Genomic DNA, 23801 nt, shown 5'->3' on the forward strand with positions numbered 1-23801 from the left:
TAAATTCAACATGTGAACGTCCACATGAACCCGACCACCCCCTCCCCCAATCAACACAAGTTGATGTTTTTTGGACCCCCCCCCCCCTCCACGAGGACGTCATAAATGGATGACCCCTTACATGGCTAACTAAAGACGCACAACAACAGTTGCGCATGTATTTATGAGTTTATGGCTTTTATGGTTTTATATGATACTAGAATCTAGTAGTGAAAAAGATGATAGAACGCTGATCTCATTAAAAACAATATTTTACACATTCTCTAGAATTTTAAATGTATGTATCTTAAAAATAGTGAAACAGCGTTCTATTGCGTTTAAAGAAAAAGCACCATAATATATATAGGCTACATGTCTATAGGCCTTTATTTATATAGGTGTTTTATATATATATATATAGATATAGATTCTAGGTTAACATTCAATAAAAGCTTTGAAGATTTTAAAGTTCTGTTAAATAAATATAAAATGTAGTAGTAGTAGTAGTAGTAGTAGTAGTAGTAGAGTGGAAGTAGTAGTAATAATATTAGGCCTAAATAATAATAATAATAAAATGTTTTCGAATTGTAATAGATTACTGTTCAATAATATAGATCTAGATCTAGAATCTAGAAAGAAACAAAATTATATTTGTTTATAATAAATAGCTATAATAATAAAAAATAATATATAAAAAATGACTTTTAAAAATTATGATTTAAAAGTTTTTTTGCAACGTATAATTAACGATACTTCTCACAAATGCATTGCTTAGGCCTACCTACCTTATAGCCCAGCGGAAGTAGATCTAAAGATCAACATCGAAAATAATCGAATGACGAATTCATAGCCATATTTTTTTAATTATCAATCAAGCCCAGGGGTGTAAGCATAATAAACTGTTGTTGTTAGGTACTAGAGTCTAGATCTGTTACGTTCTAGATATATACAGACTAGGCTAGTTTCTAGATTTATTAGATCTAGTTTAAAAAATAGCAGATTTATTTCATTCTAGATCTACCAGTTATTTTTCTATTCTTTAATGACAATGACTTTGACTTTCTTTAACTTCAACTTTTTAAATTTAGATTCTTAGATCTAGTCTAGATCTAGATCTAGTATTGTTTAGTAATATTTAGATTTAGATCTAGATCTAGGCCTATTCATTACACTTTGAACTGTAAACTCAAACTGTAAGTAAAGTCACAAGTGTAGCGTCTTACAAACATTTTACTTAAGTTACCTGACTACTGACTTGGTCACTGATCTACAATCTACTGGTCTGAAATGGAGTGTCTAGATTCTAGATCTAGCTAGACTCTAGCAGTCTAGCTATCTAGATCTGACTTAGCTTTTGAAGCATTAAAATTTTAAAATTAATGTTAAATCCAGACTTAGAGAATCTCATTCAATTTTTTTCATTCATCTGGAATCTAGAAGTTAAGAGTATCAGTATCTAATCTAGTATTAAATTATTAAAATTATTAATTAAGTACGTAGTACGTAGGCCTAAATAATTCCAGGTTCTATCTAGGCCTATAGGCCTAAATTAAATTTAGTTAGTTAAGGTATAGTTAGTTATAAGTTATAATATATTAGTATAAGAGAAGTTCAAGTCATCTTTCTTCTTCTTTGTTCGTAATTTTTAGTGTTGGATGGGATTGAACCTTATCTGTCAGAGGGTTTGAACTCGAGACTTTTTCGAATTTATCAACCATGAGCTTTTGCCTCCATCACATTTAAGGATACTTGTCCACTGGTTATGTGCCATTGAGGCCATTGACTCTAATTTCAGCCTGCTTTTCTTTTTGGATTTGCAGAATTTGCTTCCATAGCCGTTGTCCAACCAAGACCAATCTACAAGGCAGCAGTTGTTTGATTTTGGAGTGGCTGTCCCCAGCTAACGAGCCTCATCTGCCTGAGGGTTCGAACTCGAGACTTTTCGGTTTATCAACCATGAGCTTTACCACGCCGATCCCTTCAAGTCATCTAATGATATTTCATTCTAGAAAATCTAGATCTAGTGACTCTAGTCACTCTAGTGTAACTTAGTTATTAGTTAAGTCAGTAAGTCTATCTAGTAAAGTAGAAGGCTAAGAAGGTAGAGGAACTTTGTAAGATTTTGCTCAACCAATACCAATGACCTATTCATCAACATGCTTTTATTGACGACTATAGGCCTAATTATAATCTTCATCCCAATTTTGAAATTTCTAATTCAACTCCGGCAATGAATAAGTCTTGTAGAATGAGATTAATATTATCCTTTTTTTCTATTTTATAAACAGAGGTTAGAGTCACTTAGTAATTTGTCCACTGTACTCTTAAAAAATGGCTAGAGATAATACAATGTGCAGTAATTTGGCAAAGGGTATACTGATGTTTACTGGAGTATGTTATCTGGTAAGTTGCTTTCAGACACTTCCTGTGCTTATACATTTTTGTAATATTCAAATACAAATACTGTATTGTTAATTAAAAAAAAAAATTGAATAGGGTCTAACTAAAGAACTTGATTATTAATTAAAATCCTTTTTGCTTGCATAAAAAATAATGTAATTTTATCTGCATACAAAATGAACATTTCTAACCAAAGTAGTTTTATTTTCAACATTTTTCAGCATCGTTATTTCATATTTAACTAATAATTGTAAAAATATGCTTCCAGATCTCAGCTGGGTGCTTGTCATACATAGGAATATGGGTGTTCAGCACATATGATCACTTTGATGAAATAGCTGATGCTTCATTGACACTCCTGCCTGCAAGTATCATTCTTGGAGTTAGTGTGGTTATGTGCATCATTGGCATCTTGGCATGTATTGCAGCTTTCAAGAACAACAAGGTTCTGCTTTCAGTGGTAAGATCAGCTTAAAGAACGGAATACTTAATAATTTACTTTCCACAATCATTTTATATGTAACTTGCAAAAGTTGCATATTAACAATTTTGGAACAATATCAATCAGAACTAAGAAATGTATTAATTAAGGAGACCTTACTATGCAGAAATAGAACCTGAATTAAGACGCTGCTAATTTACATTTTTATTACTTTATTTTTGAATCATGTATAGCTTCTAAAATATGCAATTTTAAGTATTAATTAAAGATGTTATTATTTAACATCATCATATATAACATAAACAAATTTTGTAACATTTGATTCCAGTTTTTCTGTTTGATACTTCTGGTATTTGTTGGTGAAGTATTGGCTGGTGTCTTGGGATATATTTATAGAAAGAAGGTATGTGATGCACTTTGTATTTGTTACAGGAAATAACTTATGATGCTTGACATTGTATTCAACCAGCTCAAAAAAAATTAAAAAATTGTTTGATTTAAAGAACACGAAAATTGATTTACACAATTTACCCAAAAATATGTTCACAATTTTTAAAATTGAAAATAAATGTCAACAGGTACATTTTGTAGTGTCATTTTTTTAAAATTAAAATTTTTTGTTTAAAATTAAACTTATAAGGTTGAAGGTATCCTGGAAGATGATTTGATGGAAGCAATAGACAAGTATAATATCCTGGTTAACAAGGAACAAATTGACTACATGCAGACAGAGGTGAGTTCCACTCAGCTTGTTGCTTGTCTCTTGCAAAGTTTTTGTTTTTGTCTCTTGCAAAATTTTTGTTTTTGTCTCTTGCAAAATTTTTGTTTAGGCTGAAAATAGAAATTAAATTACCTTCTAGTTGATTTCTTGTGTAGGTATATTTTTGGAATAAAAAAAACAAAGCAACTAATATATACATTATTTTTGCATTCAAGTTCGAATGCTGTGGAGTTCGCAATGCTACAGACTGGGAAAAATCTGCTTATTGGAAGCAGAATCATACCAAAGAAGTTCCTCTGTCTTGCTGTAAAACTGACATTGGAAATGCAACTTGCAGTCCAATTTTGGGTTCAAGTACCATTTTCAATAAGGTAAGTAATAAAGCGGGAGTGATCCCCAGTAAACTTTCTTAACACTGTGGGGGGTGGCAACTCGGGATATAGACATGCTTTTTAATCAATTTTTATGTACTTAAACATTTTAAAATAGAATAGAATCTCATAATAGTGTGAACATTAGTACTTTATAAATTCATCTGCGTTTTTTGAGAAATTGGAAATAACATAAAGTACTTGTTCCAATCACAGAAATTATTCAAAATTTGACAGAATACTTGTATGTGAAATTTTGTCTATCAGAAACAGTACTCAAGTTTTAGGCTTTTGAAAATTGGAAAGTAGAATAAGTTCCACTTCTGGTTACCGGAATCCGTTGAAAAGTTGATTACAGAACTATAAATTTGATGTAATACTTGAAATTTCTTCAATCTAGATGTAACGATACTCAAGTTATCGTGTTCACAGTGACACAACCACACAGACAAGATTGCAAAATTAATTTTTTCCGACTCGATAACGTGTGTAATGCAGAAATTTTGATAAAATCTGGATTTAGAATTTTTGCCCAATTAAAATAAGTCCCCTATACTCTGCATTTGATGAAATACTGAGGTGTAAAACTGAAAACTGTAAAAATTACATGTGATTATTGTGCACAATTATGGGACGGAGTGGTCTAGCGGTAGAGAGCTGGACTGCTAACCCGTAAGTCTCGAGTTCGAATCCGGGTTCAAGTCAGTAGACCGTCCCTGAGTCCACCCAACTCTGATGGGTACCTAACTCACGTTAGAGAGAGTAAAGGTGGCTGGGCATAGTGCTGACCACACTATCTCTTCATATGCCGAGGTCACAGAAACAAGTGAACTCTACTTCACTTCCCCATTATCTTCTGGAACTCATAGCTGGTTTTTATTTTTTATTGTCAACTTATTAATTTTCTAATGCCTGATTTTTTTGGGTAATTTCTTTCTTTTGTTTCTTTAAATCCGTCAACAAATGTTTTTATTTATTTAGGGTTGCTTAAATGAGCTGAATGATCAATTCCGAAAAAATTTGGTGTACATAGCAACATCTGTTGTATTTCTTGCAGTGATACAGGCAAGTCTTTTCAAATATAAATTTACATTTCTGGTTTTATACTGTTGAACAAAATATTAGTCAATATTATTAAATGAATTTTAAAATTACAAAAATCACAGTGAAAAAAAATGTTTAAACTACTAGGATCTAAGAGGAACTAAATCCATTACTTAAATTATATTGGTGCTTGGAATTTTTTTCTGATTAAATGATGTTAATAATTTTATAAATCATGTGAAATTAAATGTTACACATTTTAAAGTGAAATGTTTAACTGCTAATCTGTTACTAAGGTAAATGTGTTAAAATATAATGAAAATGACGTATTATAAATTGTTTAAATGATGTACTAAATTGATGTTTCAGCTCCTGGCATTAATCAGTACCTGTATCCTGGTCTGTCGAACAAGAAGTGAGCACCAGTACCACACACTGAATGAGGTGATTGGTGGAGGGCTGCGAGTGTAAGGCATGTTTAATTAACATGGTTACTGTACACTTTCTAATTATCAAGTCTCACTTGTAATTAATAAAAAAAATATAACTCCAATTGATATTTATGCTACAGTGTATATGAAGTTAATTCCAAAAATTTGAACAAAGAATCATGTATCGCGATATTTTTAAAGACTAAAGTTACAAAAAAAAACCCATTTGCTTTTTGTTCATAATATTTTTCTCCACAATGTATGGCATGATATTGTAGTCAAGCAATGATATCAATGCTAGCCCCCACCCCTCATCAACTTCAGAAACACACTTCAGACAAGGTTTTATTTATTACTCATGTAAAATAGAAAATGATATTATTTTCAATTTTAGTTTAGTTTTAAGAATGAAAATGCTATTTAAAGCTTGAATTAAACCAGACCAACTTGTCCTGTCAATAGTTATTTTCTATTCAAATTATAAAACACCTACAAAAGACCTTAGGACAAAGGCCACATTTGAAAATTGTTTTTGTTTTTATTCTTCTTTTTTGCTACATGAATTGTACATTTTGATACATTTTACATGTTTTAGTGAAAGTACTTAACTAATTAGCATTTTTATACTAAAATACTGTTTCATTATTTCTTTAAAATGATAATAAAGACATGTGTTTTGTTAAGGATGTTTAGACTGTCATTAAGCTTATTAATGAGTTGTGCTAAAATATACTTTAAAACTGCTTCAACCCTAAAGCCATGGCCCAAAGTTTTTCCATATCCCCTCATGCACAACTATGTAAACTTTTTAATTTAGATGCATAAATTACGGAACAACAATTATAGTATTTGGCTCTTAGCAGTGGATCAACATGGCTACAATCTTGTCAACTTTTTAAATCAGCTAAGACTGGTTTATGTTGATGTTGAACATTTTAGGCGTAAATTTTAATAAATGCTAAGTTTAATTGAATTTAAAAGATTTGGTAATTAGCTAGATGCTGACCGCAGTAAATAATGTGTATTGTGGTCAATCAAATTTGGCTAATTTTGTCTGACAAGTTGTTGGTCTGGTTTAATTGTCCAATAATTAATCTTGAACTTCTCAGAGATCCTGCAGTTAAGTCAGTGAAATTATTTTTTTTTACAAAAAAAAATCGGTTATCATATAATCACAAAGAGATTGTTTCATTCGGAAAAAAAGTTTAAGTGTGAAAATCTAAAATTTTGACTTTCAAAGTATTATTTATTTTTATGTACAAAATTGACATTTTCAACCTCACATGAATATCGAGTAGTTAAATTTATATCAGGATTTAAAACATAATATAAATTTTGTTGAAATGGGCATATCTTACTGAAATCCGTTATAATTTTTTCATAATTATACTACAGTAATTTGTTTTACTTTTGTAGACATAGTGACATTTGAAAATTCTTAATATTTTTCAGTTTTTCACATCTATAATATTTTTTTTGACACAAAACTAAAGAAGAAATAACTAACACAATATATATCTGTGTTAGTTTGTTTCAGGGAATATTTTTTTCTTAATAGTAATCCATTGTAAAACACGAAACAACTATTTTGTACTGTATTCAAGATTGTATGCACAAACATCCCACCTATTGTTTTTGTCTACCACAACTTATTTTCTGGTATAACTGTTACAAACTGTTATCAGCTGTTGAAAGAAACTACAGTTTCAAAAAGTTGTAATCTGTAAAATTAGAGAGCAATGTTGTGGTAAAATGTATTTATCTAATTACAATAATAAAATAAACTTTTCAAATGAAATAAATGTAAAAGTTGTCATGGCATTTTAATGAGATAAACTTCTATTACTTATTCTTTCTCATTTAAATGATAGTTATTTTTTTTTATAAATGATGCTATTAAACCAAAAAAAATTTTTTACAAAAAGTTTAGAAAGTCTCCATGTAGCTAAAGATAACAGTTAAGAATGCATTGATAATTTTCTAACAAATTAAAGTTTTACTATTAAAATAAAGTTTGAAGTGTTTGATTCAATAATGTGTTGGCACTAAATAGATGTGTTGTGAAACTTTATTCATATTTTCCTGTGCATTTGATTGGCCAGAGTTTTGATATTTTTTTTGACAATTGAGATTTCAATTTTTATTCTATTTTAAAATTGTATCATAGTGTTTGAATCTAAAAATAATTTTATAGTTACAGCCTGCCTCCTTTAACCCATTCTCATGTTATGCAAATATTTTTATGTACTTTCACTATGATTTTTATTATACTGGTTTACTTTGCTCTTAGTCATTTAAAATGGGTTTTGATATTATTTTATTTTAAAGTTGTTTTTTTCTATAGCACAACACAATAGTGTAGAAATAGTATTTTGGGTACTCACTATGGTCACCTTGTAAATTCAATGTTAGATATCATGAATGCAATGACACAAGGGATGCTAGGTTCTCTTGTTGATGTGTTGATACAGGCTGGTAAATCCATTGGTATATGTTGATAACACCTGGAAAATTGTGATAGGCAGAATTCCTTAATACAAGCTATGGCATTTGATATTCAAGGGGTGAAGGAAAGATAAAGTTAAAGTGATTGACTCCTTAAGAATAGTTCATATATATATATATATATATATATATATATATATATATATATATATATATATATATATATATATATATATATATATATATATTATTTTTGTTTTCTTGTAGAACATTCCACCACCCTTTTTAAATTCATGAAAACATTACTAGAAGGTAAACTGAGATCTCTACAAATCAAGTATGTTTTATGCTATTTAAGTAGATCCCCATTTCTTGGCATATCCTTTACATATATATATATTTACCATTAAAATAGGATACTGACTGGTTATTATGCTGGTCAACAAAACAATATTTGAAAAGTTGTGTTGAAAAAACTTTAAGGTGTTTGTAGTCTCCAGTGAATGAAAACTTTAACTCTGGAGTTGGTGTTTTAACCCAATTTTATATTTTTCATTTGCCAGGTTTGCTTGATTTCCATTGTGAAATTTATGTATAAATTAAAAGTTTTAATTAAATTTTTAGTGTTTGTTTTTGTTCATCATGTGTATATAAATACGTTTTTGATTCTAAAACTGAAGGTAGATGGCAAAGCCATAAGAGGTCAATCATAACCCCTCTTTCTATGTTTCTGTGTAAAGTTGTCAATGATTGGTGGTTTCTTTTTCTTAATTGAGTTGAATAATTAACATTAACATACAGTTTAAGTGCATCATAAACTTGTAGGTTTAATTACCTATTGCACACATTGGCTATTGTACCATGCCTCTTTTCATGCACATGAATTACCAATCATGTGCTATCAGGTAATTTAATTATTGAACTGTTCTCCTGACCAGGTGCAAAGAGCTAACCAATAGTGTTGGTTTACCCATAATGTAATTTTTTTTATTGATCTGACTAGTAAGCTATGTAGATCTATGTGTGGAGGAGGGAGGGGCTTGGCTTAAGCTTGGCATTGTAGTAAATACTTTTAAAACCCACAGCAAAGCCTACTGTTAATTAACTGATTTTGCTGTTCAATCCAGTTCATGTTGGAATCTTGAATTTGATGGCTGTACTGACCACGTAACTCGAACTGACCTCTTTGATTGTCTGGTCATCGTGTCCATTGCTTTAACTCTCAATTATTTTTATTCTGAAAAATATTCAATTACCGGAAAATTGATTAGCCGAGGAACCAGCATTTCACGTCATGGGTGTCGCCGGTGCTATGGTAATTAGTTTTTAGCTCATTAATTGACGCGAATCTTTGCTAGATTGTCGCTACGAACAGGACACAAATAATAGATCTAGTTTTAGTAGCAATATATAAAAAAAATTCCCCAAAAAACTGGCAACAAAAAAAAGCGTAATTAGCGCTCCTCTCGTGTTGTTTAATGGCACGCGCTTTGGGCATGTGCATAGGGTAGCGTACGAGTGAACCTTGAACCAGACTCTCCACAAAAACATGTTGATCTGTCAGCACAACGCCGCCCCTGTCCCGCGCCAGTTGTGCGCTGTCAACTCTAATGAAAACATTAACAACCATTTTCGATGCCAGATTTTGACGTGTTCGCGTGCCAAATGACAGCATTGATACAAACAAGTCAATTCAAGGGAGACAAGCAGCCAAACAAACCACTGTTAAAATTAACCAAAGGGAGGGCATTAAAAAAAAAACAAAGCACTTTTTTTTCCAAATGGTAAATTAAAAATAAAAATTGCCAAAAAAAAATAAATAAAAATCTACAGGACAGGATAGCAATAGCAATTCATTTTCTGCTTCAGTCATGGTTTGAAATGCAGCCGAATTGCTCTTTGTTGTCGGAGGGCAAATTCAGACACTTTTTACAGTAATGTAGTTCAAATACCATTAGGGTCGGTGCCCCAATTTAGCTACTCTTGCCCTACATAAGGGCAACCCCCAAAGTATAAGCCTATGTATTCATGCAATTTGTATATACCAGATAGGATTATTAGTCAATATTTTTAGCATTGATAAGTCCTATAAAAAATAATACTGATTGGGTGTCAACCGAGATTATTTTATAACAAAATAAGAAAACAAATAGATCTAGATTATATAACATTGTATAGTTATATTGTATACAGTTAAAAAAAATTAAGGTAAATGTTATGACTTATATTTTTAACAAGTAATTTTTAAAATAATTTTTCGTACAGGAATTTTGCAGTTAATTTTCATTTGTTAAAAATATTTATTATAAACTGCTATAAAAATGTATGGCTGTTCCTTATTTTGACTGATGTAAGTTATTTTTTAAAGAAAGAAATTGGGGGGAAGGAGTGTGCTAGAGAGTGACGTCATTTTTAGATGGGGTAGGGGTTGAATATTTGTGACAATGTGTGGGGTCGTCCATAAATGACATCACACTCGTAGGAGGGAGGGGGATCCGTAATTTTGTGACGGTGTGTGATAAGGGAGACGGAGAGGAGGGGGGGGGGGGGAAGGGGGTTCAGATGGTGTGACATCACACTTTTGCATTATAAAAAAAGCAATGTTAGAAAACAAATTTTAGCCGTTATTTCGCGTTTTAGAAAACTGTTTTAATAAATTGTAATAGGAAATGATTAAAATACTCTATGTTGACAGAGTTCAGACAAGATTTTGGAAAAATATCGTATTTTTAGAAATATTCAATTGCAATTTTGAGGAGGGGGGGGGGGGGGGGTCGTAGGCTGAGGTGTGATGTCATTTTAGGAGGGGGGTCTGGCTTTTTGTGACGACGTGTGACGGGGAAGGGGGAGGTAACCTCGTGAAAAAGCGTGGCGTCATTTATGGATGACCCCTGTGATGATAAGTAAAGGGAATGGTAAAAATAGTGAAATATGTGATATAATATACATGAGCTGAATGGTTAAAAAAATAAAAAGAGCTTCTCTAGGAATAGGTTTAAAATTGTGACGTCACATTGGAGTCGCGTGAACTCTCGTCCGAAAACTGTGGCGTTTGACTTATTTATAGACTGACAAAGCACTCTCTATGAACGGAAGCTACCACTACAACTGTCATGGCGAAACTACTGTAGGCTTGTTCTTTTTTAAATGAAAGCAAAATAACGATTTTTTTTTACAACCATTAGTATCACAAGGAGGGGCAAGGGTGCAACAATGCGAATTTTAACTTATCAAAGTTAATTCGACAAACAATATATAGTGTTTATATATATATATATATATATATATATATATATATATATATATATATATATATATATATATATATATATATATATATATATATATATATATATATATATATATATTTGGGACCTATGTTTTTAGTTCTAGCTCACTTTCTAGATACACAATCTGAATGCCGTATGAACAAAAATTACAAAGACATTTAAAAAGATGTATGTAATCATCAGTCTCCAACACAAAAAGTTTCGTTTTTCTTAAAATCTGTGTCATACACACTTTCGAATTTATGGAATATTAAAATTATTTTTTTCGCCGATTCAATCAGTAAGATATCTTCTTCTTCGTTTTTAATTTTAGTGGAAGGGATCCCCTCCAACACAATTAAGTATACGTGCCAACTTGTTATGCGCCATTCAGGCCATTGACTCAGATTTTAGCCTGCTTTTCTCTTTGGATTTGCTTTCATAGCCTTTGTCCAACCAAGATATGACGTTACATACTTTTTCTTGACATTTTGTCTGAAGAACTTTTCTTGTAACATAATGCTACACAAGTCAACGAGACAAAACAAAAATGTTTTTAAACACTATCATATGATGGTTATATAAATAAAATCTTTAATTACAAAGCGTTTAAAAATGATATGCTGCTCAAATCAACAACGTTTTGAAATATTAACATGGAAAAAACAAACATAAAAATAACATTTTTCAAGTGTGAGAAAGTCAGTAAAAATATTTGATTTGCAACACCAACATATTAATTAAGGTAACAATAATTCAGACTTGAAACTTGATCTAACCATAAGCGTCACAATGTGTGAGGGGAGAGGACACCCCGGGTTGACATATTTGAACCCCACCTGGTGACGCCAATGGTACTAACAATAATTAGTTAAAGTTGTGACACTATCGACGATAACAGTACATTAACATGGCTAACCCACATGACATCAGTACATCAACATGGCTAACCCACATGACATCAGTACATCAACATGGCTAACCCACATGACAACAGTACACCAACATGGCTAACCCACATGACAACAGTACACCAACATGGCTAACTAACACGACATCAGTACACCAACATGGCTAACTAACACGACATCAGTACATCAACATGGCTAAACCACATGACATCAGTACACCAACATGGCTAACTAACACGACATCAGTACATCAACATGGCTAAACCACATGACATCAGTACACCAACATGGCTAACCCACATGACATCAGTACACCAACATGGCTAACTAACACGACATCAGTACACCAACATGGCTAACCCACATGACAACAGTACATCAACATGGCTAAACCACATGACATCAGTACACCAACATGGCTAACCCACATGACATCAGTACACCAACATGGCTAACTAACACGACATCAGTACACCAACAAGACTAACTAACACGACAACAGTACACCAACATGGCTAACTAACACGACATCAGTACACCAACATGGCTAACTAACACGACATCAGTACACCAACATGGCTAACTAACACGACATCAGTACACCAACATGGCTAACCCACATAACAACAGTACACCAACATGGCTAACTAACACGACATCAGTACATCAACATGGCTAACTAACACGACATCAGTACATCAACATGGCTAACTAACACGACATCAGTACACCAACATGGCTAACTAACACGACATCAGTACACCAACATGGCTAACTAACACGACATCAGTACATCAACATGGCTAACCCACATGACAACAGTACATGAATATAGCAAACCTTTCCTTCTACACTCTCATTTCCTTAAACCTAACCCAAATTAAGATATTGTTTTCGTCAAAACTAGTGATTATATTATGAGATAACGAAATATTTTGACATGTTTACATTGTAATCATAGTTTAGAAAATAAACGAAACGACGAAAGAAAAGTTTAAACAAGTAGTTGTATGGACGCTTGTGTGTGGTATATCTTAATGTCTATAACTCATGATAATTTTTGTCTATAGCACGTACTTATTTGTGTGTGTGTAAGCACGTGATTATTTGTGTGTGTGTCTATAGCACGTGATTATTTGTGTGTAAGTATGTGTGTGTCTATGGCCAGTTTAACAAACAAATGCAACTAAAATGTATAATTTGTGCACATCTGTTTGTTACTCAAACTACACTTATACACAAGATACGTTTGTATAATTTGTGTTAGTAGGTCAAGTGTTAGTAGAAGTTTAATATGTGTAACAATAAGTAAGAGGTTAATTCAGTGGCGGAACTAGAAAAAAATAAACCTACGTGCCAACAATTTTTCGGAGTATATATATATATATATATATATATATATATATATATATATATATATATATATATATATATATATATATATATATATATATATATATAAACAAGTATCTCAAAAATCATTTTTGAAACGAGGGCAAAAAATTAAGTAACCGCATTATATTTATTTTAAGAATATTTAGTTGCAGAGTTTTTGGACCCTTAACCCCCCCCCCCCAATCAATGTATTGCGACACTAAAGTTCCGCCACTGTGTTAATCGTTGTCAATTAATTTAATCTGTGGACGGCATAAAATGTTGAGGGGTTTTTCACACAGATCCAACCTTGTTGTCACGTGACCTCGCACTGAGACAAGCCCAGCTGTAGGCGTCTAGATTCTATAGGACACCAGGGGATGAATTAACGGTCCGGTTTACAGAGTGTTAATCTCCCACACCTCACCACTGCGTGATCTAATTTTATGTTGAATCTTTTATCTTGAATAACCATCATAAACTAGCAACATCGAGTCTTAGTAATCACGTCATTCCTAATTGCTTTCGGCGGTATTAGCATCGTTTGGGGTGGAAGGTGGGGTAGTCTACAAACTACGTCACGTCTATGTTGCAATTTTTTCTTCTATGTCAATATTTTTTAAAAGGTGCATACAAGCCATATGAAACATTGACCTAAATTCTAATAGCCAGCTTGCTGTTAGTCATTGTTTGGGTCATTCGGAAACCTACAATTTAATGGTCACCACGACGTTGGTCTATGTTTAAGAATCTACACTTAGTTGAGAAAATAGATCAAAGGAAAAAAAAATGTCTGACTTCTAAAAATGTACATTTTAATTATTATTTAAAAAAATACTATAGTAAAAATACTCAGCAATTATTATAAATATTATATTAAACCAAAATTTATATTGTAAAATAATATATTTACACTTTGTTTACATGGTGTGCAGTCTAAGACGTAGGTCAGGATTATTTAAGAACCTTTTTAACTATTTTACCATTTGTGGATGTTTTCTTGGATTAACAAAGCCTAAGATTATCCCCGTCACAGTCCATTTCCCCCACCCTGCACATGCTAAACAGTGGATTCTCCGAAAACATCCGAGTAGAAAATGTCCGTAAAACCTCAGGTTAACTTGTTTTATGTGCTTTAGCTTTCGACAAACAAAGCAAAGATGCTTCAATGAGTTTAGCAACATATGCTCTAGCGTGAAGCTAAAACAACTTGTCACTATTGTATTTAGCGTGAAGCTAAAACTTGTCACCATTGTGATCAGCAGTTTTCCACATCCCACCTAGATCACTATCACACTGGGGCTGTCTGTATCTGACCCCCCAGCAACCCACCACAATCGCCTTAATGTCACCCACAATCTCTGATCTCCATCACATTTTGTTTCGTTTTATCGTGCTCTAATGTGCTTATATACACTTTGAACGTGACGAGGGCAAAATGTAAATCCCTTAAGATTTTTTTTTCTTGAATTCACAGCCAAATAAAAAAATATTTGATAAGTCCAAAACGTGGAGACAATGTTCAGACCAGATGCGCGAAATGTAACAGTTGCTGAACCTATGTCGAGCAGACGGCAAACTGGAGGTGCCAGGATGTGCCGTAGGGTGAAGGTGATCAAACGACATATGGAGAAAATGGAGTCAATGTAACAAAGGAGTTCGGTTTAAAAACAGGCTTATATATCCTCTTCCTCATCATACATATCCTCATCGTCTAACTCGTCATCACCCTCATTCCTATCGTCTCCTATGAGGTCCATGTGTACATAGGGGTTGTCGTGATCTGAGCGCTTAACTCGACCTTTAACCCCCTTCTCCTCACGAATCCTGACCTCGCAGATAAAGTTGAGCTTCTCCTCGCTGCAACTCTCGAACCTCCACGAGAGTTCGGCGTTGGCGTTCGGCTCCCAGACCAGCACCACACAGGCCAGGAAACTCGCCGGGCTTAGGGGGTTCCCCGGGAGTCCATCGATGACCGGATGGTACTTGCCCACATTTATCGTGGTGTTAAACTGGCGGGTTACAACGGCTTGTTTCGTCAGGGTCCATCTGAGTGAGTCGCCTTGTTGGCTGTGGTTGATATTGCGAGGGTCGTAGGGGGCGCGAGCTAATGCGTCGGTGTAGATCAGACCAGTGAACAGCTTCAACACTTCTGAAACAAACATAGGTGTGATGTGTATAACAGCTTCAAGTCATATGAAACAAAGGTGTGATGTGTATAACAGCTTCAACTCATCTGAAACAAACGTAGGTGTGATGTGTATAACAGCTTCAACTCATCTGAAACAAACATAGATGTGATGTGTATAACAGCTTCAATACTTCTGAAACAAACATAGATGTGATGTGTATAACAGCTTCAACTCAACTGAAACATACGTAGTTGTGATGTGTATTGCATGTTGCGGTGGAGCTTGTTTCTGTAGAACATGTTGAAAAAAACATGACGCAGCAACATCAACATCTTTCAACATCATCAATATCTTTCAGCAACATCTCTCAATAACATTAACATATTTCAACAACATCAACATCTTTCAACGACAGAAATTTTTCCGCAACATCAATATCTTTCAGCAACAACAACATTTTTCTCGCTAGTAAAATATCAGTCACAAATGCAACGATTAAAACATCTGTCACAAATGCAACTAGTAAAAGCCCTGTCACAAATCTAGCAAGTAAAACATCTGCCACAAATGCAACTAGTAAAACATCTGTCACAAATCTAGCAAGTAAAACAGCTGTCACAAATGCACCAAGTAAAACCCCCGTATGTAGCTCGTAGCACACAACCTACCAGACCCCGTATGTAGCTCGTAGCACCCAGCCTACCAGACCCCGTATGTAGCACGTAACACCCAGCCTACCAGACCCTATATGTAGCACATAGCACCCAGCCAACCAGACCCCGTATGTAGCACATAGCACCCAGCCTACCAGACCCCGTATGTAGCACATAGCACCCAGCCTACCAGACCCCGTATGTAGCACATAGCACCCAGTCTACCAGACCCTATATGTAGCACGTAGCACCCAGCCAACCAGACCCCGTATGTAGCACATAGCACCCAGCCTACCAGACCCCGTATGTAGCACGTAGCACCCAGTCTACCAGACCCTATATGTAGCACGTAGCACCCAGCCTACCAGACCCCGTATGTAGCACATAGCACCCAGCCTACCAGACCCCGTATGTAGCACATAGCACCCAGCCAACCAGACCCCGTATGTAGCACATAGCACCCAGCCTACCAGACCCTATATGTAGCACATAGCACCCAGCCTACCAGACCCTATATGTAGCACGTAGCACCCAGCCTACCAGACTCTATATGTAGCACATAGCACCCAGCCTACCAGATCCTATATGTAGCACGTAGCACCCAGCCTACCAGACCCCGCATGTAGCACATAGCACCCAGTCTACCAGACCCTATATGTAGCACGTAGCACCCAGCCTACCAGACTCTATATGTAGCACATAGCACCCAGCCTACCAGATCCTATATGTAGCACGTAGCACCCAGTCTACCAGACCCCGTATGTAGCACATAGCACCCAGCCTACCAGACCCTATATGTAGCACATAGTACCCAGTCTACCAGACCCTATATGTAGCACATAGCACCCAGCCTACCAGACTCTATATGTAGCACGTAGCACCCAGCCTACCAGACCCCGTATGTAGCACATAGCACCCAGCCTACCAGACCCTATATGTAGCACATAGTACCCAGTCTACCAGACCCTATATGTAGCACATAGCACCCAGCCTACCAGACTCTATATGTAGCACATAGCACCCAGCCTACCAGATCCTATATGTAGCACGTAGCACCCAGTCTACCAGACCCTATATGTAGCACATAGTACCCAGTCTACCAGACCCTATATGTAGCACATAGCACCCAGCCTACCAGACTCTATATGTAGCACGTAGCACCCAGCCTACCAGACCCTATATGTAGCACGTAGCACCCAGCCTACCAGACCCTATATGTAGCACAAAAATCGTTTTAGAAATATTTTGATGTATTTGTTAAGAATTGTAAAATTGTGTATGTTTATTGTTGTGGTTTGTATTTTTTTACAGCATAAATTAATTTATAGACGTTAAAAGCATTATGGTTTATAACAATTATAAGTAAAAATACTCTAAGATAATTTACACAATATTCTCAACTTTTGTTACGTATTAAGTTCAATTCTCGGTAAAAAAGTTAATTATAAAACAAATTTAGGCACATCGTTGTGTTTTGCATATGTTTTTCCGTAGGCTATACTCTGGTCGGCCTCTCCTCAGTAGGCATTGTCTGAACATATTGTGTGTTGTTGGCGTTTTGTGTCATTAACAGCCTTGAACCTTGTCGGCTTTTTGTTTTGATCCTAGGTTATGTAATGAGCGAGATAAATGTGGGCAGTAAAGGTGGTTGAACTAAGTATAACTATTGTTGCGATGAGTTGAGGGCAGCAAGTCAGATGAACTTATAATTTCACGTTAATTTAATGTTGGTATTAAAAAAAACACGATGAAAACCGTGGACTTTGGAGCATTCTCTTAAATGATATTACTATTATGTTTAACATAATTACAATCTACATACTTCATACTAAATATGTTTAGATGAATTATAAAAATTACTATGCGTATACAACCTACACACATTACATTACATTTAGTTAATCCTAAGTTAATTTGCACTCTCTGAATATTTAATACATACAAGTATTAACAAATTCCATGCAAATATATATTTGTGACTTTTTTCCTGTGACTTTTTTTCCTGTGACTTTTTTTCCTGTGACTTTTTTTCTGTGTTTTTTTTTTCTGTGTTTTTTTTTCTACAATCGCACATAGCACCCAGCCTACCAGACCCCGTATGTAGCACATAGCACCCAGCCTACCAATGTGTCTAAAATTGTTCCTCAGGTGCTGCCTGATGAACTTCTCCTTCTTTTTGTCGTCGATGGTCACGAGGTTCCCTCCCCAGTCCAGGCACTCGTCCTGTGCGTCTGCCCAAGACGACCTTGACCTTTTGGACATGACGAACCTGAAGCACGTGTCCATGACGCGGCTGTATCCCACAGGACACTCGTACTTCCTGCAGCAACCTGCAATATGGGGGGAGGGGGGGATAAAAAAAAGTTTAGATCTGGAGAAGTGAGTCAAACATTTCCTAATGCCACTTCAGACCTTAGAAATCTTAACAAACAAAAAATAACACCAAATATTACCGAATAAATAACGTTAGATCAAGTTAAACGAACAAAACAGTGGAGGAGAGGGTCGACATCAAACCGGAAATACAAAATTGTCGGAGGGAGTGGGACGACACCCTAAATAAACGACCCTGTGACGTCACTTGTAATAACTGATCAGAAGCTAAAATGGTTCAAGTGACGTAATATTCGAAAGGTCCCTGGTGTTTCTACCAGACTTCTGTCTCGGGGGAGGGGGGGGGGCACTGGGAATTTTCGGGGGGGGGGGGGGAGGGACTAAAAATTCCGGGGGACGACGACGACGACACTGTTAAAACTCTATATTTTCTATATAAATTCCATTTCGTTCTGAGACTTTGTTCTCCGAAGAGATGCCTGTAAGAAACTCTGGTCCCAGTTGTTCAGCCACCAGGCACCACCCAGGCTTTATCTGGCGCTGTAACTAACCGCTGTACGCCTGTCTCATCCTTTAGCCAGATGCCTCATGCGCTACCCCCCCCCCCCCACCTCATCTGCACACTCCCTTACACTCCAACCCCATCCACACTCTCCTGACACATAACTGTACCTTCGCATCCCTCACACCTTTACCCATACCTCCCCTCACATCCTAGCCCACCCCACTCCCCTCCCCTCACATACCACCCCTTATCAAACTTCTAGGTTCTCAATTCATATGCCTATATTATACTTGCACTGGGCCCTTGTATAAAACTGTTTGAGAACCACTACATTATTCGACAAAGATATTGAACACCGACCGGCATTTGAATCTGGCATTCAAGCACCCCTTCGTAATACACATACCCCAACCCAAAATAACCATAAACCAACTAAGCTGCAGTACAAAACATTGCGCTACTCTTTGATTTCTGAACAAATTATCTCAGCGTGTAATGTAAGGGGAGACAAAAATGGCAACGTCTGCACAAAATCTCAAGCACGTAAACCCGTTCCATTCACAAAAAATCCGGTCACGCAAGCTTCATTATGTTTCATATACACAACAATACAATTCAGTTACTATTACATTTTCAGAAAGATGGAATCGATATTGATTGATTTTATCGATTCTAGGCAAATCACCCCAACACCTCGTCCCACACATGCCGCCCACACAGTGTTCCTTGTGTTGGGGTCTGATAGGCGTCAGATAACGACATTCCATAAGCTCGCGACACGAGCTAATTATAGAGGTGACACACTTACCCGTTGGGACCCTGCCAAAGTGGGTTCAGGTTTCGTTCATTCAGTTTTTTTATGCAGCGTGATTTACTTAATGTCAGTGTACCATTAAGCTTGCTCGGACCCCCTAGAATAGGTTTTCTTGATATCTTTGTGATTATTATATGGGAGGACTTTTTATGATATAGAAAAAATAAAATGTGTTGGGCTCCCTTTTTTAAATGTCACTGTGAAAATTGAATTGTGTACTTTATTTTATAAAAATAAACCGGGAGTGATCTCCCCTAAACTTTCTCGAATATTCTTATATAACTTGGAATATAGACATGATTTTTAATTACTTAAACTTTTAAAAATAGAATAGAATTTCATAGAAAAAAGAATTGCGCACCAAGCGAACGCCAAAACAAAATGTGCATAATAGTGCGCAATATTTTGAGTACTTTATAAATTTACATGCGTTTTTTGAGAAATCGGAAATAGCGTAAATTAGTACTTCCGGTCAACGGAAATTACTCAAAATTTGACAGAAGGTAGAAAATTAGATCTTTTACTTACATGGGAAATTTCATTTATCTATCTGAAATAGTACTCAAGTTATAGGCGTTTGAAAAATTCAAAGTAGAAAAAGTACCACTTCCGGTTATCGGAAATCGCTCAAAAGTTGATCAGGATCTACGATTTTGATAAAATACTTATATATGAAATTTCATCAACCTAGCTGCAACGGTACTCAAGTTATCGTGTTTACACACAGACAGACACACAGACATACACACAGACAGACACACAGACATACGGACAAGATTGCAAAATTATGTTTTTCCGTATCAGTGAGGTGTAAAACGTCGAGATTTTGTAAAAATCTAGATTTTTTTTTGCACGATTACAAGACTTTCTCTATACTTCGTATATACGAGAAAGTAAAAAACATTTTAGGACCTTTAAAAAAGGGCTATAGGGACGGCATGGCCTAGCGGTAGAGAGCTAGACTGCTAAACCAAGAGTCTCGAGTTCGAATCCGGGTTCAAATTAGTGGAACGTCCTTGAGCTCACCCAGCTCACATTAGGGAAACAAAGGCGGCTAAGCATAGTGCTGACCACGCTATCCCTTCATATGCCGAGGTCTCTGAATAAGCTAAACTCTACTTCATCTACCCCATGCGTGTGGGCACGAACGAGAATGACGATAATGAAAAAGGGCCCTAGGTATCAGCCCTATCCACCCTCCACATAGACCGCCCCCGTTATGTTTTGACAAGTCACTTGACTTTCTCGTGTGTGTATAGGTCAGAGAGTCACTTGAAGATTAGTTGGACAATCATCTAATGAGTTGTTCGTACAAGTCCGACCCCCCCCCCCCCCCCCCCCCCCCCAAAAAAAAAAAACAAAACAAAACCGTAAAGCAAAGAAAATGGTTGTTTTTCATTATTTAAATTTTTTTTTATATACAATCATTTCTGATTACATTCTTTGACCCCTTCCCCAACTTCCCAATGTATGAAATTTTGTAAATTTTGCCCCTATCCACCAACACATTTATCTGGCCAATACAGGCACGTGATGCTACTAAAAATAAACGTTGGGAATTTTCCTATCTAGACTCTATATGACTGGTCAAAGTTTAATTGTTGTCAAGATTACGCATTAGTTCTTGTTGGTTATACAGTGATTTATAATTTTATTTTATTTGAAAGGCTACGATTCTTACTTGATACCCCCCCCCCCCCACCACACACATACACTTTCCCCTCCCCTCCCCCAGCTGGTATGTGCACATTTGATGATACAACAAGGGCAAGTGGATGTCGTTAAAGGTAAACTAAAAATACATTTGGGGGGGTCATCCATAAATGACGTCAGGCTTTTTTTGAACGATTTTTACCCCCCCCCCCCCCTCCTCTCCGTCATACGTCGTCACAAAAAGCCAGACCCACCCCCTAAAATGACGTCACACCTCAGCTTACAACCCCCCCCCTCAAAATAGAAGCTGAATTTTTCTTAAAACATCGATATTTTTCCAAAATCTTGTCTGAACTCTGTCAACATAGAGTATTTTGATCAACTCCTATTACAATTTATCAAAACCGTTTTTTAAAACGCGAAATAACGTCTACAATTCGTTTTCTAATATTGCTCTTTTAGAATGCAAAAGTGTGACGTCGCACCATCTGAAATCCCCCTCCCCCTCATCACACACCGTCACAAAATTACGGACCCCCCTCCCGCTACGAGTGTGACGTCATTTATGGACGACCCCTTGGTGAAACATTTAAGCTACAGCCGGATTAAAAAAACCCCACCAAAAACTTAAATCTATATTTCAAGAAACCAACCACAGTACAGGGTTGAGCAAACATCATACCAACCTGAGCACAGGGTTGCTCAATTGGTCAAACATAGCACCAACAATAAAAGCACTTAAACACCACCCACTAGAGGTGGTTCAGTTCACATCTGAAATTAATACTAAATAAATTTTTTTTTCATTCCAGGAACATTGGCCACAAGGCCTATTTATTTCGAAAGAAAATGTTTTCGGGGACATTTGTTTTTACAAATCGTTTATCGTAACCATAAATAAATGAATAAACTAAAATAAATAATGTTTATTTAAGGGTCGTCCAAAATGACGTTTCAGAAAGAGTAAGGGGTGGGGGAAGGGGTGAAGATGCGATCGATCTTTCAAACGAAAAAAAAAAAGCTTGGAGACTTTATATTCACGCACCTAATAAAACAAACTAGCCGGTCGGAAGTTTTAAATCAATTCATTTTTTTTGGATCGATAAATTGGTTTTGTATTTTTTGTACTTTCAGATAATATATACCTACTAAAACTTTCTAATTTTAAGCAATTTTTATTTGGTGAATTTAATTCCGAATTCATGGTTTCAAAAACTCATGTCCTTTAACTTAACACACCAATTACTTTCTCGTATACGGAGTGTAGAAGAATTAATGTAATCGCGCAAAAAAAATCGAAATTTATGATTATCTCGACGTTTTAACACCTCCCAGAGAGGGAAAAACATAGTTTGGAATTTTGTCTGTATGTGTGTGTGTGTCTGTCTGTGTCTGTCTGAGTGTCTATCAGTGAACACGATAGCTTGAGTATTGATTCCGTTAGATAGACAAAACTTCGCATATCAGTAAAAGGCCTAATTCTGTTTAAGTAATTTCAATTTAATGGAAGCATTACTTTACGCTATTTTCGAGTTCTCAAAAACACATATGAATTTGTTTTTAACTTGATTCCTGTCTTTCGTCCATCATGGTCGGAATATTGCGAACAAAATTTCAAAAACTTCTACTGGACCGAGCTATTTAAAAAGTTTCACGGAGGTCAAGATTCAAAGACAATGTATTGTGACATAAAATGTTACCTAATTTGATGATTAATTTAACTTTGAAAATTAATCAAGGTTTTCTTTATTAAGTGCTAATGTTCCGCACTATACACACATTGTTTAGTTTCGTTTAAACGAGCTTCTTTTCCATTTCATTATGTTTAAGTATTTAAAAATTAACTAAAAAATCATGTCTATATCCCGCTTTATTTTAGTTTTGATATTTTTTAAGCAACTTTTTTTTTACTAAAGCGTTGAACATTTTATCTGGCAGCCCAAAACCGATCTAACGGTGTCGGATAAAGAAAACTGCTATGAAAATTTAGCTAACGGCAAGGCAAGACAGCTCTTCACTTGAACAGGGGATCTTCCGCACAGCTTACAAAACAATAAAACTTGTAAATCGCTTTCACTCGACGCACCGATCCTTTGTCGACACAAATATTTTTTTTTTATACAGACACATTTCTTTGCCCACGCATCCACACTTTCATACACAACTATTTAGTATGGTGTAAGGTGTATAGAATAATTTATTTCATTCGGAACCTTTGATGTGATTTGATCTGCCGTCTCACCACCCACGGCATTTCTCCCAAGCTATCGATAGAGTAGTTTTTATTCAATGGTGTTTAATAAAACTTTGTGTAGGATGAACA

The 23801-nt window shown here is 35.4% G+C and overlaps 2 protein-coding genes across 3 annotated transcripts; one reads left to right on the forward strand and one right to left on the reverse strand.

Moving 5' to 3' along the window:
* Positions 1-782: 782 nt before the first annotated feature.
* LOC131928669 (tetraspanin-36) lies at positions 783-8448 on the forward strand. 2 transcript variants are annotated; one of them, XM_059284749.1, is made up of 8 exons: positions 783-891; positions 2268-2382; positions 2648-2839; positions 3150-3224; positions 3462-3554; positions 3758-3913; positions 4895-4978; positions 5327-8448. In XM_059284749.1, exons 2-8 carry the CDS (start codon positions 2311-2313, stop codon positions 5426-5428), a joined length of 774 nt encoding a protein of 257 aa, XP_059140732.1. In that variant the 5' UTR covers positions 783-891; positions 2268-2310; the 3' UTR covers positions 5429-8448. The 2 variants fall into 2 exon arrangements, with proteins under 2 accessions (XP_059140732.1, XP_059140731.1); XM_059284748.1 differs by having other exon boundaries at positions 783-864.
* Positions 8449-13631: 5183 nt separating this feature from the next.
* LOC131928667 (uncharacterized) lies at positions 13632-18497 on the reverse strand. The gene is made up of 2 exons (XM_059284742.1): positions 18296-18497; positions 13632-15539 (listed from the first exon to the last, which is right to left on the reverse strand). The coding sequence occupies exons 1-2, from the start codon at positions 18456-18458 to the stop codon at positions 15064-15066; spliced, it is 639 nt and encodes a 212-aa protein (XP_059140725.1). The 5' UTR covers positions 18459-18497; the 3' UTR covers positions 13632-15063.
* Positions 18498-23801: the final 5304 nt, after the last annotated feature.

Source organism: Physella acuta, unplaced genomic scaffold (assembly GCF_028476545.2).
Source record: "Physella acuta isolate Inbredline_101_S28 unplaced genomic scaffold, ASM2847654v3 ptg001530l, whole genome shotgun sequence".
Classification (NCBI taxonomy): Eukaryota; Metazoa; Mollusca; class Gastropoda; family Physidae; genus Physella; species Physella acuta.

What these genes read in the sequence shown, in the direction of transcription:
- LOC131928669 (XM_059284749.1), top strand. Translation starts at nt 2,311, where the DNA reads ATGGCTAGAGATAATACAATGTGCAGTAATTTGGCAAAGGGTATACTG. An exon ending in TTACTGGAGTATGTTATCTG is followed by an intron (nt 2,383 to 2,647) that starts GTAAGTTGCTTT and finishes ATATGCTTCCAG; the next exon opens with ATCTCAGCTGGGTGCTTGTC. An exon ending in GATATATTTATAGAAAGAAG is followed by an intron (nt 3,225 to 3,461) that starts GTATGTGATGCA and finishes TAAACTTATAAG; the next exon opens with GTTGAAGGTATCCTGGAAGA.
- LOC131928667 (XM_059284742.1), bottom strand. Translation starts at nt 18,458, where the DNA reads ATGGACACGTGCTTCAGGTTCGTCATGTCCAAAAGGTCAAGGTCGTCT. An exon ending in GAACAATTTTAGACACATTG is followed by an intron (nt 15,540 to 18,295) that starts GTAGGCTGGGTG and finishes TGTTTGTTTCAG; the next exon opens with AAGTGTTGAAGCTGTTCACT.